The following is a 14,675-nucleotide window of genomic DNA, read 5'->3' as shown; positions in this document are numbered from 1 at the left end:
CATGCCTCACTCTCCCGTTCTTCCAGAAAGAAAAGTTTTTTCCAATAACAGCCGAATGAAGCACCGTCATGCGAGCGGAGGTCAGAGAGACAGCCTTCGGCTAGTTGACCCCAACTACTCCGGTGCGCCGCCTCGACCGTTTCCTCCTTTCGCACTTGCTTGCCGATTGCCAAACTTGAAAGCTTCACCAGCTTGTGCTGTCCGTCGGTACCGATATGTTCGGTGCAATCGTGTCGGGGATATCCGTTTTGCTCTTGCTCTACGGCTCCAATTATCTGCCGAAGTCACGCCCGGATGACCTAGAAGTTGCTCTCAACGAGTTTATCAAAACCCACGCCAACAATTTTGTGCCAACTGCGTCTCCGCGACCACAACTGGTAGACAGATTTTTCTCTCCTGATGCAACGATTCGTGCAGAGTTACATTCTGAAGTATTCCAGTTATTCCGTGTTGGGGAAAAGTGCGACCCAGCCTGTGCACGCAAAATTGCTCGCTCCCTCAGGAAAATCAAATGCTCTCATGTTCGTTACTTAGGGAGGCTTCACATCATCGAAGCTCGTTGCGATGGTGTCAAAGAACTCACTGCCCACCAAGTCGGTGAGTTTGCACTCGCCCACATCACAGAAATTGAGAAGCAGTACGACAATATCCTCATGGCGCCTCCATCTGATAGAGAATCCGTCGACCACCAAGATAAAGAACACGAAGAAATGCTAGCTAAATCCGCCAACTTCACTCCTGAAGTCGGCAAGGAAGACGCTATTTTGGGGCACCTGGAGCGGTATGTACAGACTGCCAATCTTCCCTGGGGTCTCGACAGGATCGATCAGGTGTCTACACGAGATAAAAAGCTTGATCTCTCATGCTTTCCGCATCTTGGTCAGGGGGTCAATATATATGTTTTGGATTCTGGCTGCCGCACTTCCCATGAAGACTTTACTGGTCGCATTGTCGGTGTCCGCGTCGGTCGGTACAGTTCTTTCCGAGATGGGCATGGGCATGGGACCCATATTGCCGGGACGTCTGCTGGAACGAAGTATGGGGTGTGCAAGAATTGCAATATCATCTGTGTAAAGACTTTGGATGACCGTAATCTCGGTACGCTCATGGATGTTTTGGATTCGATTGACTATGTCTTGGATCACAAGAGCAGAAATCGAGGGTCACCAGGCGTTGCCGTGTTGTCCTTGGGAGGTGCGATTCCAACGGATTTGTTGGATGATGGTATGGAGAGGCTTCTGCGTGCAGGTGTTATACCTGTTGTGGCCTCGGGAAACGGGAATGCAGATGCATGTGCCTGGACTCCGGCTCGATCTGTTGATGCGATTACTGTCGGAGCCTCGACCATGTTCGATTGGACAAGGTCGTCGAGCAATGGCGGATCCTGTGTGGACATAGTAGCACCTGGTGACTACATCTTATCAGCATCCCATACGACAGATACAGGAACGGCATGGATGTCAGGCACGTCAATGGCTGCTCCTCACGTTGCAGGAGCAGTTGCACTAGTACTGGGGGAGAAGCCGTCATTGACTAAGGACCAAGTTCTCGCGCTACTCAGGAGAAACGCAGCGATGGTGAAAGACGCACGCAGGGACTTTTATTACCATTTGCTTTTAGTGAAGCAACCACACTGTTCAGTCTACGGCTTCGCCGAGACCCAGGAGAGTTCTGGTGCGCAGAGTTTTGCCACAGTGACTAATCTTCCTGCTTCGGTGTCGCCATCTCAAACCCCTAGTCGTTCACCATCGCGAACACCCTCCAGCTCACCATCAAGAACGCCATCCCGAATGCCCTCCCCATCACGAACGCCATCAAGGTCACCATCAAGGTCACCATCAAGGTCACCATCAAGGTCACCATCAAGGTCACCGTCAAAGACGCCATCCCGAACGCCGTCGCCATCGCAGACACCGTCTAGGTCGCCATCACGGACACCATCTCGGACGCCATCGCCGTCGCAGACACCGTCTAGATCACCATCGCGAACGCCATCTCGGTCGCCGTCGCCATCCCGGACACCGTCGAAGTCACTTTCACGGACGCCATCTCGGACGCCGTCACCATCCCAGACACCGTCTAGGTCGCCATCTCGGACGCCATCGCCATCGCAGACACCGTCTAGATCACCATCGCGAACGCCATCTCGGTCGCCGTCGCCATCCCAGACACCGTCTAAGTCACCTTCACGGACGCCATCTCGGACGCCGTCACCATCCCAGACACCGTCCAGGTCACCTTCACGAACGCCATCACAGACGCCGTCCAGGTCACCATCCCAGACGCCATCCCGGTTACCGTCAAGGACGCCTTCTCTGACGCCGTCACCATCGCGGGCGCCGACGAGTTCACCATCGAGGACGCCATCGAGGATGCCGTCACCATCCCAGACGCCGACGAGTTCACCATCGAGGACGCCATCTCTGACGCCGTCACCATCGCGGACGCCGACGAGCGCACCATCGAGGACGCCTTCTCTGACGCCATCACCATCCCAGACGCCGACGAGTTCACCATCGAGGACGCCATCTCTAACGCCGTCACCATCGCGGACGCCGACGAGCGCACCATCGAGGACGCCTTCTCTGACGCCATCACCATCCCAGACGCCGACGAGTTCACCATCGAGGACGCCATCTCTAACGCCGTCACCATCCCAGACGCCGACTAGTTCGCCGTCGCGGACGCCATCTCTGACGCCATCACCGTCTCAGACGCCTACGAGCTCACCATCGAGGACGCCTTCTCTGACGCCTTCACCGTCCCAGACGCCGACGAATTCACCATCGAGGACGCCATCTCTGACGCCGTCACCATCCCAGACGCCGACTAGTTCGCCGTCGCGGACGCCATCTCTGACGCCGTCACCATCGCGGACGCCGACGAGTTCACCATCGAAGACGCCTACAAGTTCACCATCGAGGACGCCATCTCTAACGCCGTCACCGTCCCAGACGCCGACTAGTTCGCCGTCGCGGACGCCTTCTCTGACGCCGTCACCATCCCAGACGCCGACGAGTTCACCATCGAGGACGCCATCTCTGACGCCGTCACCATCCCAGACGCCGACTAGTTCGCCGTCGCGGACGCCATCTCTGACGCCGTCACCATCGCGGACGCCGACGAATTCACCATCGAGGACGCCATCTCTGACGCCGTCACCGTCCCAGACGCCGACGAATTCACCATCGAGGACGCCATCTCTGACGCCGTCACCGTCCCAGACGCCGACGAATTCACCATCGAGGACGCCATCTCTGACGCCGTCACCGTCCCAGACGCCGACGAATTCACCATCGAGGACGCCATCTCTGACGCCGTCACCGTCCCAGACGCCGACTAGTTCGCCGTCGAAGACTCCTTCTCTAACGCCTTCACCATCCCAGACGCCTACAAGTTCACCATCTCTGACGCCATCTCTGACGCCGTCACCATCCCAGACGCCTACAAGTTCACCATCGAGGACGCCTTCTCTGACGCCGTCACCGTCCCAGACGCCTACAAGTTCACCATCGAGGACGCCATCTCTAACGCCGTCACCATCCCAGACGCCGACTAGTTCGCCGTCGCGGACGCCATCTCTAACGCCGTCACCGTCCCAGACGCCGACTAGTTCGCCGTCGAGGACGCCTTCTCTGACGCCATCACCGTCCCAGACGCCGACTAGTTCGCCGTCACGGACGCCATCTCTAACGCCGTCACCATCCCAGACGCCGACTAGTTCGCCGTCGAGGACGCCTTCTCTGACGCCTTCACCATCCCAGACGCCTACAAGTTCACCATCGAGGACGCCATCGAGGACGCCATCACCGTCCCAGACGCCGACGAGCTCTCCATCGAGGACGCCTTCTCTGACGCCATCACCGTCCCAGACGCCGACGAGCTCTCCATCAAGGACGCCATCGCTGACGCCGTCACCGTCCCAGACGCCGACGAATTCACCATCGAGGACGCCATCTCTGACGCCGTCACCGTCCCAGACGCCGACGAATTCACCATCGAGGACGCCATCTCTGACGCCGTCACCGTCCCAGACGCCGACGAATTCACCATCGAGGACGCCATCTCTGACGCCGTCACCGTCCCAGACGCCGACGAATTCACCATCGAGGACGCCATCTCTGACGCCGTCACCGTCCCAGACGCCTACGAGCTCACCATCAAGGACGCCTTCTCTGACGCCTTCACCATCCCAGACGCCGACTAGTTCGCCTTCGCGGACGCCATCTCTAACGCCGTCACCGTCCCAGACGCCGACTAGTTCGCCGTCGCGGACGCCTTCTCTGACGCCTTCACCATCCCAGACGCCTACAAGTTCACCATCTCTGACGCCATCTCTGACGCCATCTCTGACGCCATCACCATCCCAGACGCCTACAAGTTCACCACCGAGAACGCCTTCTCTGACGCCGTCACCATCCCAGAGGCTGTCAATGACCCCAACAGATTCACCTTCAAGAACGCCGTCTCCTACACCTCGTCGCTCACAGCGGCGGGCAGGTGCAACAGAAGCTAACCCCTCTCAATCACAGCCTCAAACCATAACACTTGCTCTTTCGCCTTCGCAAATGCCGTCAATATCGCCCAGTCACCCATCATCACAAATACTCATGGCAAAGGCATTGCCGTCCCGAGCGCCTTCTACGACACCTGAGATTTCACGGCCTCGGACACCATCCACATTCGCTAGTTCTCCACTTTCAAAGGCACCGTCATCAAGGCCTACTCTTTCGTCTTCGAGCACGCCACCTTTGAAAGCAAAGAGTACAGTGTCCGAGACTCCTTCCATTGCAGTTACTGGTTTTCGCTCTGGAGCGCCGTCTATCACGAGTAGTCAATCCTCGAGGCCAAGCAAGTCACCCTCAAGCACTTCGTCATCCACGCCTACTGTTTCATCATCAATGATACCACCAAGGACGACCAGTACGGAACCTTCACCTATGCCGTCAACAGCGCCCTTATCGTCACGAACACCGTCCAAAACACATTGTCGTTCACGTGCACCGACATCGCCCACCACATCTGGCATTCCACTACCACCAACCAGCCAACTGAGGCCATCACCGTCCCAGACACCGTTTAAGTCCACTTCTGCGACTCCGAGCGGTGAAAATTGGCACAGATCTGGGACTGATACCCAAGGCAGCAGCATCCCTACAACAGCGAGTCTCAGTCCAACCCAAACTACAACAGATGAAGTAGAATCTGCTGGCACATCGCAAAGTAGCACTCCTTCGCTGCATACATCACCAAGGCCTACACCGAGTGCTTCCATATTCATCCCCCATGGACAAGCAGGGTGGCCCGGCACGAACGAAACCCAGGGGTCCTTCGGACGTGCTTCTGAATCAGTGTCCTTCTCCCCCAGCCTATCTCAAGAGCCGTCGGCAGCAGCAACGGCAAAGCCCCCGGGCTTAATTTCGCCATCATCCAGCGAAACACCGAGTGTAACCGTGTCGCAGTCGCTGACTGTACCAAGGAATATGGAATCAGAAACTGGTTCGCGGATGTCACCAAAGCCCAGTGAGGCGCCAAAGATGAAAGCCGCACCAACGGGTACTATGCTGAGGAGCAGAGCACCCTCTCCCGTATTATCCACGAATTTGAGTGCTCATCCGAGTATGAGCACAATACCATCAGTTTTTATATCTTCCTCACTAAGCCTGACCCCGATCCCAAGTGCTGTACCATCCCTTTCTTTGTCAATGAACCGAACCCCTACACCCACTACGCCCATGGCTTTAAGTGCAACGCCGAGCATGACTTTCACACCCTTGATGTCGTCAAGTGCAACTTCAAGCGGGATCGCGACTCCTTCGGTTTCTGTATCATGGAGAGGGGCACCCACACGAAGTGCATTGATGAGCCCTATCGCGACACCAAGGATGAGCACAGCAGCATCAGCGTCAGTGACCTCGTCATCAAGTTTGGCCCCAACCGCAAACGGCGCGCCATCCGCTTTGGCCGCACAGAACTGGACACCTACTGCCTTGAATAGTTCAAGTGCCACCCCATGGATGACTCCAACACCGTCGACGTCGACTACTTCATCATCAAGTGTGACTCCAAACCCGAATGGTATCCCAAAGTGGAGTACATCGCCGTCAGTTGCTGCGTCAGGAAGTCACATACAGCATCCTACGACGATAAGTCCTATCGTCACGCCAAGCGTTACGTTGACACCACCGGTGATTTCGGTAAGTGCGACACCATCAGTCTCTAGTTCAAAGGGTGAGACGACGACCTCTAGTTCAGCCGTGAACTGGAGTGCCACTCCTAACTTATCGCCGGCCTCATCGAAGTCGATGAATGCATTGCAGAGCCGAGCTCCAAGTGTGGATGCGACAGAGACCGCGAGCCCAAATTTGCCGGTCAACTGGAACTCATCGCCAAGCATCTCTGTATCTCCTTCATTCATGCAAACCATTCCTTTCTCCAAGACGACCCCAATTGTTGGACCAACACCATCCGTCTCGCCGCATAGAACACGTTTACAGACGGATAATTTCTCTACTAGTCAGATAGTAACGCCGACAGACACCCCAAACCCGTCCACATCCATTTCTACATCTTCAGGGGCACCGCCGAGGGCAAGCATGACACCATCATTATCTGTTTTGGGAAGCAGGACGGCGACGCCTAGCCCGCCTGCAAGTCCAAGTGGAATGGCGAGTGGAAGTGTGACACCATCTAGTCCGTCTACAATTCAGTCGCCGAGTGCAAGCACGACACCATCAATATCCATTTCAGGGAGCAGGACGCCAACACCTAGTACGTCTACGAGTCCGGATGCAACGCCGAGCACAAGCATGACGCCATCTATATCGGTTTCAGGGCGCAGGACACCGACGCCTAGTGCGTCTACGAGTCCGAGTGCAACGCCGAGCACAAGCACGACGCCATCTTTATCGGTTTCAGGGAGCAGGACACCGACGCCTAGTGCGTCTACGAGTCCGAGTGCAGCGCCGAGCACAAGCATGACGCCATCTATATCGGTTTCAGGGAGCAGGACACCGACGCCTAGTGCGTCTACGAGTCCGAACGCAAAGCGGAGTGAGCATAAGACCCCGTTAGTGGGGCCTACCCCTGCAATAAGTGCGACGCCGTCAGTATTTGCGCCAGGTGATGCGAATCCGAATCCTGGTTCGGCGAAGGTTTCAAGCCCTACGCCGAGTTTGACTACAACACCGCGTGCACCGGCAATACTATCGCCAAGTGCGTCGCCAAGTGCAAGCCCTGTGTCAACTAGTTCTAAGCCAACCAGCAAAACCCCGTCTCAAAGCTTATCTTCAAGTTCGAGTGCGGAGCTGAGCTCGTCTACGTCGATGTCCCCGACACCAGTATCAGACACGGTGGCTCCATCATTGAAAGCGCACCCAAGCAAGAATACCGACCTCTCCGCCTCGTCAAGAACATCGCCTACCCCATTCATTGGTGCGAAAATAGCGCCGAGTGCGTTGGTGTCACCGTCTGCATCCACATCTGCTGTCATATTGCCTGAAACCGAAGTCGTACCCAAATCAGTACCAGTGAATTTGCCGAGAACGATTCCCTCTTCTCCGAGTACCGCACCGAGAGAGTCCTTGCTGGTGTCCCATTCTGAAGTTGCCCTGTTTCCGCACACGACCTTAGATCCAACCTCTCAGACAGAGCCAAACGAAGAAGAGATCACTGGAGATGTGCAACCGTCCATGACTCCTACTATTTCCGGACCTGCACCGGAGACGAGTCTGGAGGAAGCCAAGATTCTCCCGGACTCTGCCGCAGATACTTCTGGTTTTCCAGAGAGTATATTGGAAGCGTTTTCTCCGCCAGTACAGCCGCAGGAACATTTGAGAAGTGTAGAGGCCTCAGCAGCCCCGCCTCACTCATTACTAGTTCCATCTCAGGAACTGCCATCATTGCCGGAAGCCTCCAAACCACCAACGACATGGAATGGAGTTATCCCCTCAGCCATAGGATCACCTTGGATAGATGAGATTTTGTCCTTGCCACCAGATTTGCCAAAAGCAAAGGAGCCATCCGCAACGGGCCCAGTCATGGTTGAGACTGCGATTACACCACGCCCTGCAAGCACCAATCCTCGTCACCAAATTGGTCGGATTACCATAGCCTCAACCCTCCCAACATCCACGATATGTTCTACTGTTTCGTTCTCACAAATGTTTGAGCACGATGCGACTGTGAAGATTATCCTCACTCTACAACGAGATGGTGTGGACGTCGATTCGTTCTCATTGAAAGCTGTAGTTGACATCATTAATGTGACTGTAGAAGGCTTCGACATATGCGTCACCGCGATTTCTGCGATGGGGCGCTTGCCGCATGACTCTTTGAGCGCGTATTGGTTGGCATTGGCAGAAGATGAATCTTGGGTTCAATCTGGACAACTCGGTTTGTCCCGGCATCTAGATTTTCTCGATGGAAAATGTCACACGGTTACCGATGAAAGAGCCTCTCTCCTGAAGGATCCAGTTTTGATTCCCGCTTCTGGTTTACTCCTGACACCAGAGTCGAGCCACGGATTCCAAAGGGGTGCCCTCAGATGGATCGAGAAGTTTGATGGAAGTAGATTTTCGTTCTGCACACAGCGGGTCGTTAGTAACTTGCTCGGCGCTAACGATGCGGCGAAGTATTTCGCGGACACGTATTTGATCGTGGGTGCTGTCGAGGAACAAGGGGTTGTTACGACTGGACATGTCTCCATTCCGCCATGGAGTCCAGGACGAAACTGTGCCTATGTCTCCCTACGCCCACGAGAGACAACCCCCTTCATTTTCATAGGTTTGGAATATCCAATTGCCTTAGGAAACGCATACTCTAGTGACGCTGCGATCGCATGGGTCTCGAACATGACATCTGCAGGATTTTCTCTCTGCGTTGAGGAAGTGAGAGAATTCTGGGAGGACGAGCAAGCATTCCGTTCTGAAGCAACAGCGCATTGGGTAGCAGTATACACATAACCACCAAGCAATAGAGTAGGCAGATTTCCAAGAACCACTCCCACGCTGACTGCGATATCTCAAATATTTCGTGTCGGCATATTCCTAGTGTTAACAACTACCGTGTATCTCTTTTGTTGCGATAGAGCATCATTAAAGAGAACCAGTACCTTATTGCCTCTTCAAATCGCCACTGATCTCTCAGTTTCGGCTTCGAGTTGCACAACGTACTCGACGCTCACAGTCTGCGTCTGCGAGTAAGCAACTCGTAACAAAAGTTGTAGTGTTCTCGCCAGATGATTCTCGTATATCAAGTCACATTCCGCCAGGATGACGGTAGACGTGCTAGCTCCTTCCAGTAATGAGTCTGTGTCTGTAAAAAGTGACGCAAAGGAAGCGTGTGTAAATTAGCATGACTGTGCAACACGTGATCTACACTATCTCAATGGTCTGGCGCCACTACTTGGTACTTAACGCATTTTCAGAGCATGGCTTTTCGAAAAAATGTCTATCCTTCACAGCACGAGACTCTAACAGTAATTCTGGCTCTCCGGGTTGATCCGGTCTTCAACTGAGGGCGATGATTTAACTCGCTTTAAGTGGGAGCATTTCATTCAGGACTGTGTTTTTCAGGCAGCAGGTTTCGTGGCCTCGTGTCGTAGAACTACAAAATCGATCTTGACTAGGCACGGCAAGCTAGACATAAATGTGCTATACTTCAAAAAGATGTGGCCTGCGTTGTACGCGCTACGGAGAAAGCTGTGAGTGTATAGAACTCAAGAGGTCTAAATGTGTTTAGGAAGCTGGAATTCATTTTACCGTTTACGATGTTATCTCGTTAGTGGGCTTGCCAGTTGTTTGAAATCAACAAAGGTTCCGAGCCGTCAAAGTATAACTGTTCTTGAACATGTGCTCGGCCCTGGGCTCTTTGGATGACGTTCTGTACCGCACCTGCGACGACATCTGGCCTCTCAAGGTGAATGAAGTGCCCGCAATCTTGAACTGGGATGACAATTGCGTCGCTTGAGTATGTGGCTAGTCTTGTCTGGAGGTCGCCGATGTAGGCCATGCCTTTTGTTCGTCGGTATACGTCTGGGACCAAGACGGCAATTGGCAAAGAACCGAGCCAACCGGGTGGAAACTTCATGGCTTCACCACTTGATACCTTTACGTCCATCATGGCGGCTCTCCATTCTCGCGTGTATGCCATCAACCAATCACCTTTTGCCCATGTGGCCATGGCTGCGTCCCTCAAGTCTCCGTGAAAGGCCGAAGCGTATGGCTTTAGCGCAACCGGCGCGAAAAGTCTCAACAAGCCGAACCAGCCCAGGGCCTTCGCAAGCCAGGCGGGCGGAGACGAGGTCGGGACGATCTTCTCAAGTAAAGCGACAGTTTCTGGTGATGCGGCGTCGACATATACGATGCCGCACACGTCCGCTGGATTCAACAGCTGTAGCAAGACATTTGCGTACAAGGCGCCAAGCGAATGGGCAACGAGCAGATATGGCGGACGCGCGCCTACACTAGCGATAAGGGAAGCCAGGTCATCTGCAACAGATCGAACGTCTCTCATCGGGCTCGGATCAGAGTCAGAAAAGCCGAAGCCGGCTCTGTCGTACCTTAGGACGCGAGTGATGGAGGCGAGGTCGGATGCGACACCGTCCCAGACGGGGGACCATGAATTTGCGCCGGCCTCCATGACTACGCAAGGAGCCGACTCCAATGCTGGCGGGGCATCATAGACGACGTGGACGCGACGGCCGTCATTGCGTACGGCGACAAGTTGGCCAGGCGGTCTTCGCGTGCGCTCCTTGAGACGGGTGGCAGCCTCGATAGTGGCAGCGATGCTCGCGACGAGAAGTGGGGTGAGGGCCGGGGCGAGAAAGGCGGGTTCTGGTGGACGTCGGGAGGCGAAATGAGGCATTGCTCGAGATGTCAAACATGCTGTGGAATGGCTCGGTTTTGGATGGCGAGGATGGCACGGAGCGGACTACATATACGGATCAGACGGGCAATCCAGACGGGATAGCGTATTGAAATGGAGATAAGTCCTTCGCGGTGGCCGCAGATGCTGCCGATTCAGGTAGACGTAGAGATAGAAGCATTGTACTGTACAAGTATACGTGTCCCAAGTGTGTGGTGCATACAACATCAACTGCGTCAGAGAGTAATAATGGCGACCTTTAATTGGCTTGGATAGGTGCCTGTTCATTGCGGTGTTGCTTGACTCAATGGGGCTCCTCATCGTGGCGCATGTGTTTTCTTCCGAATTTCTATGAATTAGAAATTCGGAAGAAAACAGGGCACTTAATCTTAAAACATACGGACAGAATCACAACTGTGAAGATACAGTATTAATGGCACCAGTTAGGGAAATATCCCTAACTGGCGATGTTGCCAGCAACATCGACGCTTGCCCGCCAACCAACACCGTCGCTTCCAAAATTTCCCAGAAATATCTGCCCTTCAAAACCAACTCTATGCTCCAAGCCCTCCACCAATAGATAACCGTTTATCTTCTCCTCTCCTGTGCTCTCTACGTGTGCCCGAGGGACGCAGCAACCACACATTCTCCTGTCGACCCTATCCTCGTCCCGCTCGTATGTTTAAGTGTGTGAGGTTATCGTTGCGCTGTTGCAAAAACGGTAAGTGGCCAAACACGTCCTGTCCCAATTTCTTCTTTTCCTCAGAACGCCCCCCAGCACACTATGCAGGGTGGTAAAACGACAAAACCTTCTCCGTGGCCACGATTGGGATAATCACTGCGTCTGCGGTCCCTCTCTGTAACTGACGATATCTCTAGATATGCACGCCAGCCTTTCCATCACGCTGCAGATCTCTTCCGCAGACAAGCCAAGTAATAGTGACGCGGCATGCATCCCCACTTGTTTATAGGCCCTTCTTCTGGAGGCCCCTCTCCTTCTCTGTCAAAATCCATCCATAGCTACGGACCGCACTCACTCACCCTCCTCCCTCCCTATTGAACCAATCGCAATGCAAGAGCAATACTTATGTGGGGAGATCAGGGAAGGGGCCTCTCAATAATGCCAAAAATGTCGTGCAATCTTGTCAAAACCCTGTGATTTTGACCCCGTTAAAAGCTATAATCGTAGTATGATAAACGCCTGAAGACCCGTACATTATAGTTCGTCTCGGATTTCCCATGCTGTATTGTAAACCTACAAAAGAAGCGATACAAATTTGGTGAAAGGAGACGGCATGTCTACCAATATATTTATATAATGATTCTGATCATCTCAGTTCTTGGTAAAGGAAGTGTCAAGGTTTTTTATACAGTACAGTATCGCGGTCAAAGAAAGAATACAGAGTTCAGACTCGTCTTACAGCGATCGTTTTGTCTGGGTCACTGTTCACGTGCTATCGACCATCAGCAAGTGGAAAGATCATGAGCGAATTCTCTTCACTTGCTCACTATCAGCGTGTCTAACATAGTCATAGCTAGTACTGCAGTTAATTTTCTATACAGATCACCCTGTGATTCGACGCCTATCTATTCATTTGTCATTAGCAACTTCTGGCTGCTTGTCACCACTCGTGAATGAGCCTCTGAAGCCACATCTCCATTTGCACTCATGATTGTACCCAGAGACAAGGCTTTGTCCCACGAGATCCCTGAAAGCTCCTCACAGTCCCCGCTATAGCTGAATGGGAAGGCAACTATAGAATACTTGCAGGAATCCGTAGGGTGCGGATGTTAGTTCAATTGCTAATTGTCCACTTCGGACCCTTTTGCCACTAGTTGGTGCACCAGGGCGTCATGATATGAGGACAGTTGCAAATATAATTGAGTTCCCCTCGAAGCCAAATCATCAAAATCAGAGACCCGAACGGGGCTACTCGGGATGGTCGGGGCTTCGGCTTGACTGGCTCTGCTTCACATCACTTCCATCAAGGAAAGCAAAAGAAAGAGAAGCGAGGGATCTTGAAAGCTCTGCGGATGCACTGAGAGCGCGTCGCACCCTTTTCACAGCCTTTCTTGAATTTCCCTCGGTATGTTTGAGTAGAGTGTAGCTCGGTGCGATTGGGATGCGATAGGAAGTGGCGCTATACCCCAAGGCGCCGATAATGACGATGGCGGTGGACAGGCCTTTTCTCGAGTTGTAACATTGGGAGGCCTGGTGAGTGCAGAACAGTAGTGAGCTGACGCCGAAAACACTGACGGCTCGAATTGCGTTGCACACGCCGATGGGAACCGCGCCGATGGTGGCGACAACATCGTAGTGAGAGATGGCGTGGAAGAAAGAGGCGACGGCGAGGTAGAAGTACTCCTCCAAGATGATGGTGATGTTGCCGTGATGGCGCCGGATGGAGGAGGTGACGAGAAGTTCCCAGTTAGGAATGGTGTGCAGTGAGATGTAAATGGAGAATAAGAGCAAGCATGAGCCACCTGTGTACAAGGACAGGTCGAGGCCGGAGGGTGGCGGGAGGACGGAGGGGTCGTCTTCATCATCGCGGCGGGTGGAGTCCAGAAAATGCTCTGCGATGACATAGTTGGTGGAGTAGAAGAGGCAGGAGACGAGGACGAAGCAGATGCCGGTGACGAGGCTTGTCGCGCCGGCCTCCGTGGTGGAGTGTGTGACCTGCTCTGCGGTGATCATCAGGCCGGCGGTGATGGTTGCGACGCAGAGCCACTGCGAGACGGAAAGCGGTTTCTTTAAGAGAAACGTGGTGAGGATAGCGGTGAAGACAGTTGCGCCTGAGAAGACGACCTGATACAGGCCGGAGCCTGCGATGGAGAGCCCAGTGAGCCCCGTAAGAAAGCCCGCGAGCTCGTTGAACGCGAGCAGGAAGAGTTTTCTCCGCTCGGGGTGGAAGAGGCGTGCGGTAAAGGAGAGGGCGGGAGACGAGTGGGGCTTATGCTGCGCGGGCTGGTGCGTATAGATGGCGGCGTGCACGCGGTTGGCCTCCTCACCACCAGAGACGCGGACACCCAGGGCGTCGAGGAGGCGGAAGACGCGGCCGCCGAGGAAGTAGACCAGAACGATGCCCAGGTAATTCGGGAGGGCCAGGAGGAAGGTGGAGCGGTCGCCGCCGCCCGAATACAGCACGCTCTGGATGCATACCGTCTGTACCAGGCCGGTGAGGACGAAAATGATTGCAGAGAGAAGCACGCGCGGTCCGCCTCCTCGGAAGGCCATGGCGTGCGTGTGGTGGGGCGGTTACATGACGGAAGGGAGAGAGGGAGGGGGGGGTTGATGAGGACTGGATTCTGACGTAGGGGCGGGGGTGAAGAGGAGGAGTTGTGCGACAATTGGAAAGTTGATAGCGAGAGCGGCAGCCAATGGTGGGATGACAGATCTGCATGCGCCGGATGATGACGTGCGCTTGCAGACACCGGACTTACAGCGGAGGTGGGGGAAATGTGAGAATTGGTTTGTGGCGTGTGCAATTGGCGTCAAGAGTAATTGGGCTAAACCGGCGGGCCGCTAAATTACTGCCGCGGCATCGCCAGATGAGCTGTCTCTGCGCAGGGGGGCCAGGGAGGGCCGACTCCTGACCCGGCCACATACAGTACTATGGCAGTTAAAAAAAGAACCGCCCCCGGCGCCCCCGACCTCCAGACTGTAAGCCTACCCTGCAGCAACGAAAACTGATTTTCAACCATTCGCCTTTCCGTTCGAGCCTTTCGCAACTCACAACTCACCGTGTCCGTTTTAACTCCCCGCACTGTCAACTCCGTCTGCTACTAATCCTTCTTTCCCCTCACACCCC

At 54.3% G+C, this 14,675-nt stretch overlaps 4 protein-coding genes; 2 read left to right on the top strand and 2 right to left on the bottom strand.

Moving 5' to 3' along the window:
• The first annotated feature begins 215 nt into the window (after positions 1-215).
• Positions 216-8,963, top strand: CHC_T00003266001 (hypothetical protein). Its single transcript, XM_005714378.1, has one exon. It carries the CDS (start codon positions 216-218, stop codon positions 8,961-8,963), a length of 8,748 nt encoding a protein of 2,915 aa, XP_005714435.1.
• Positions 8,964-9,642: 679 nt separating this feature from the next.
• Positions 9,643-10,866, bottom strand: CHC_T00003265001 (hypothetical protein). XM_005714377.1 is given in 2 exon segments: positions 9,643-9,780; positions 9,781-10,866. 1 exon segment carries the CDS (start codon positions 10,864-10,866, stop codon positions 9,781-9,783), a length of 1,086 nt encoding a protein of 361 aa, XP_005714434.1. The 3' UTR covers positions 9,643-9,780.
• Positions 10,867-12,206: 1,340 nt separating this feature from the next.
• On the bottom strand, positions 12,207-13,561 carry CHC_T00003264001 (hypothetical protein). XM_005714376.1 is given in 2 exon segments: positions 12,207-12,796; positions 12,797-13,561. The coding sequence occupies 1 exon segment, from the start codon at positions 13,559-13,561 to the stop codon at positions 12,797-12,799; it is 765 nt and encodes a 254-aa protein (XP_005714433.1). The 3' UTR covers positions 12,207-12,796.
• A 258-nt stretch (positions 13,562-13,819) lies between these two features.
• Positions 13,820-14,176, top strand: CHC_T00003263001 (hypothetical protein). The gene has a single exon (XM_005714375.1). It carries the CDS (start codon positions 13,820-13,822, stop codon positions 14,174-14,176), a length of 357 nt encoding a protein of 118 aa, XP_005714432.1.
• The last annotated feature ends 499 nt before the right edge of the window (positions 14,177-14,675 follow it).

This window comes from Chondrus crispus, genomic scaffold (assembly GCF_000350225.1).
Source record: "Chondrus crispus Stackhouse genomic scaffold, scaffold_183, whole genome shotgun sequence".
Lineage (NCBI taxonomy): Eukaryota > Rhodophyta > Florideophyceae > Gigartinales > Gigartinaceae > Chondrus > Chondrus crispus.
The sequence above is the reverse complement of the archived record's forward strand: the minus strand, read 5'-3'. Positions and strand labels throughout refer to the sequence as shown.

Coding starts and splice junctions, on each gene's coding strand:
- CHC_T00003263001 (XM_005714375.1), top strand. CDS start 13,820: ATGCTGCGCGGGCTGGTGCGTATAGATGGCGGCGTGCACGCGGTTGGC.
- CHC_T00003265001 (XM_005714377.1), bottom strand. CDS start 10,866: ATGCCTCATTTCGCCTCCCGACGTCCACCAGAACCCGCCTTTCTCGCC.
- CHC_T00003266001 (XM_005714378.1), top strand. CDS start 216: ATGTTCGGTGCAATCGTGTCGGGGATATCCGTTTTGCTCTTGCTCTAC.
- CHC_T00003264001 (XM_005714376.1), bottom strand. CDS start 13,561: ATGATCACCGCAGAGCAGGTCACACACTCCACCACGGAGGCCGGCGCG.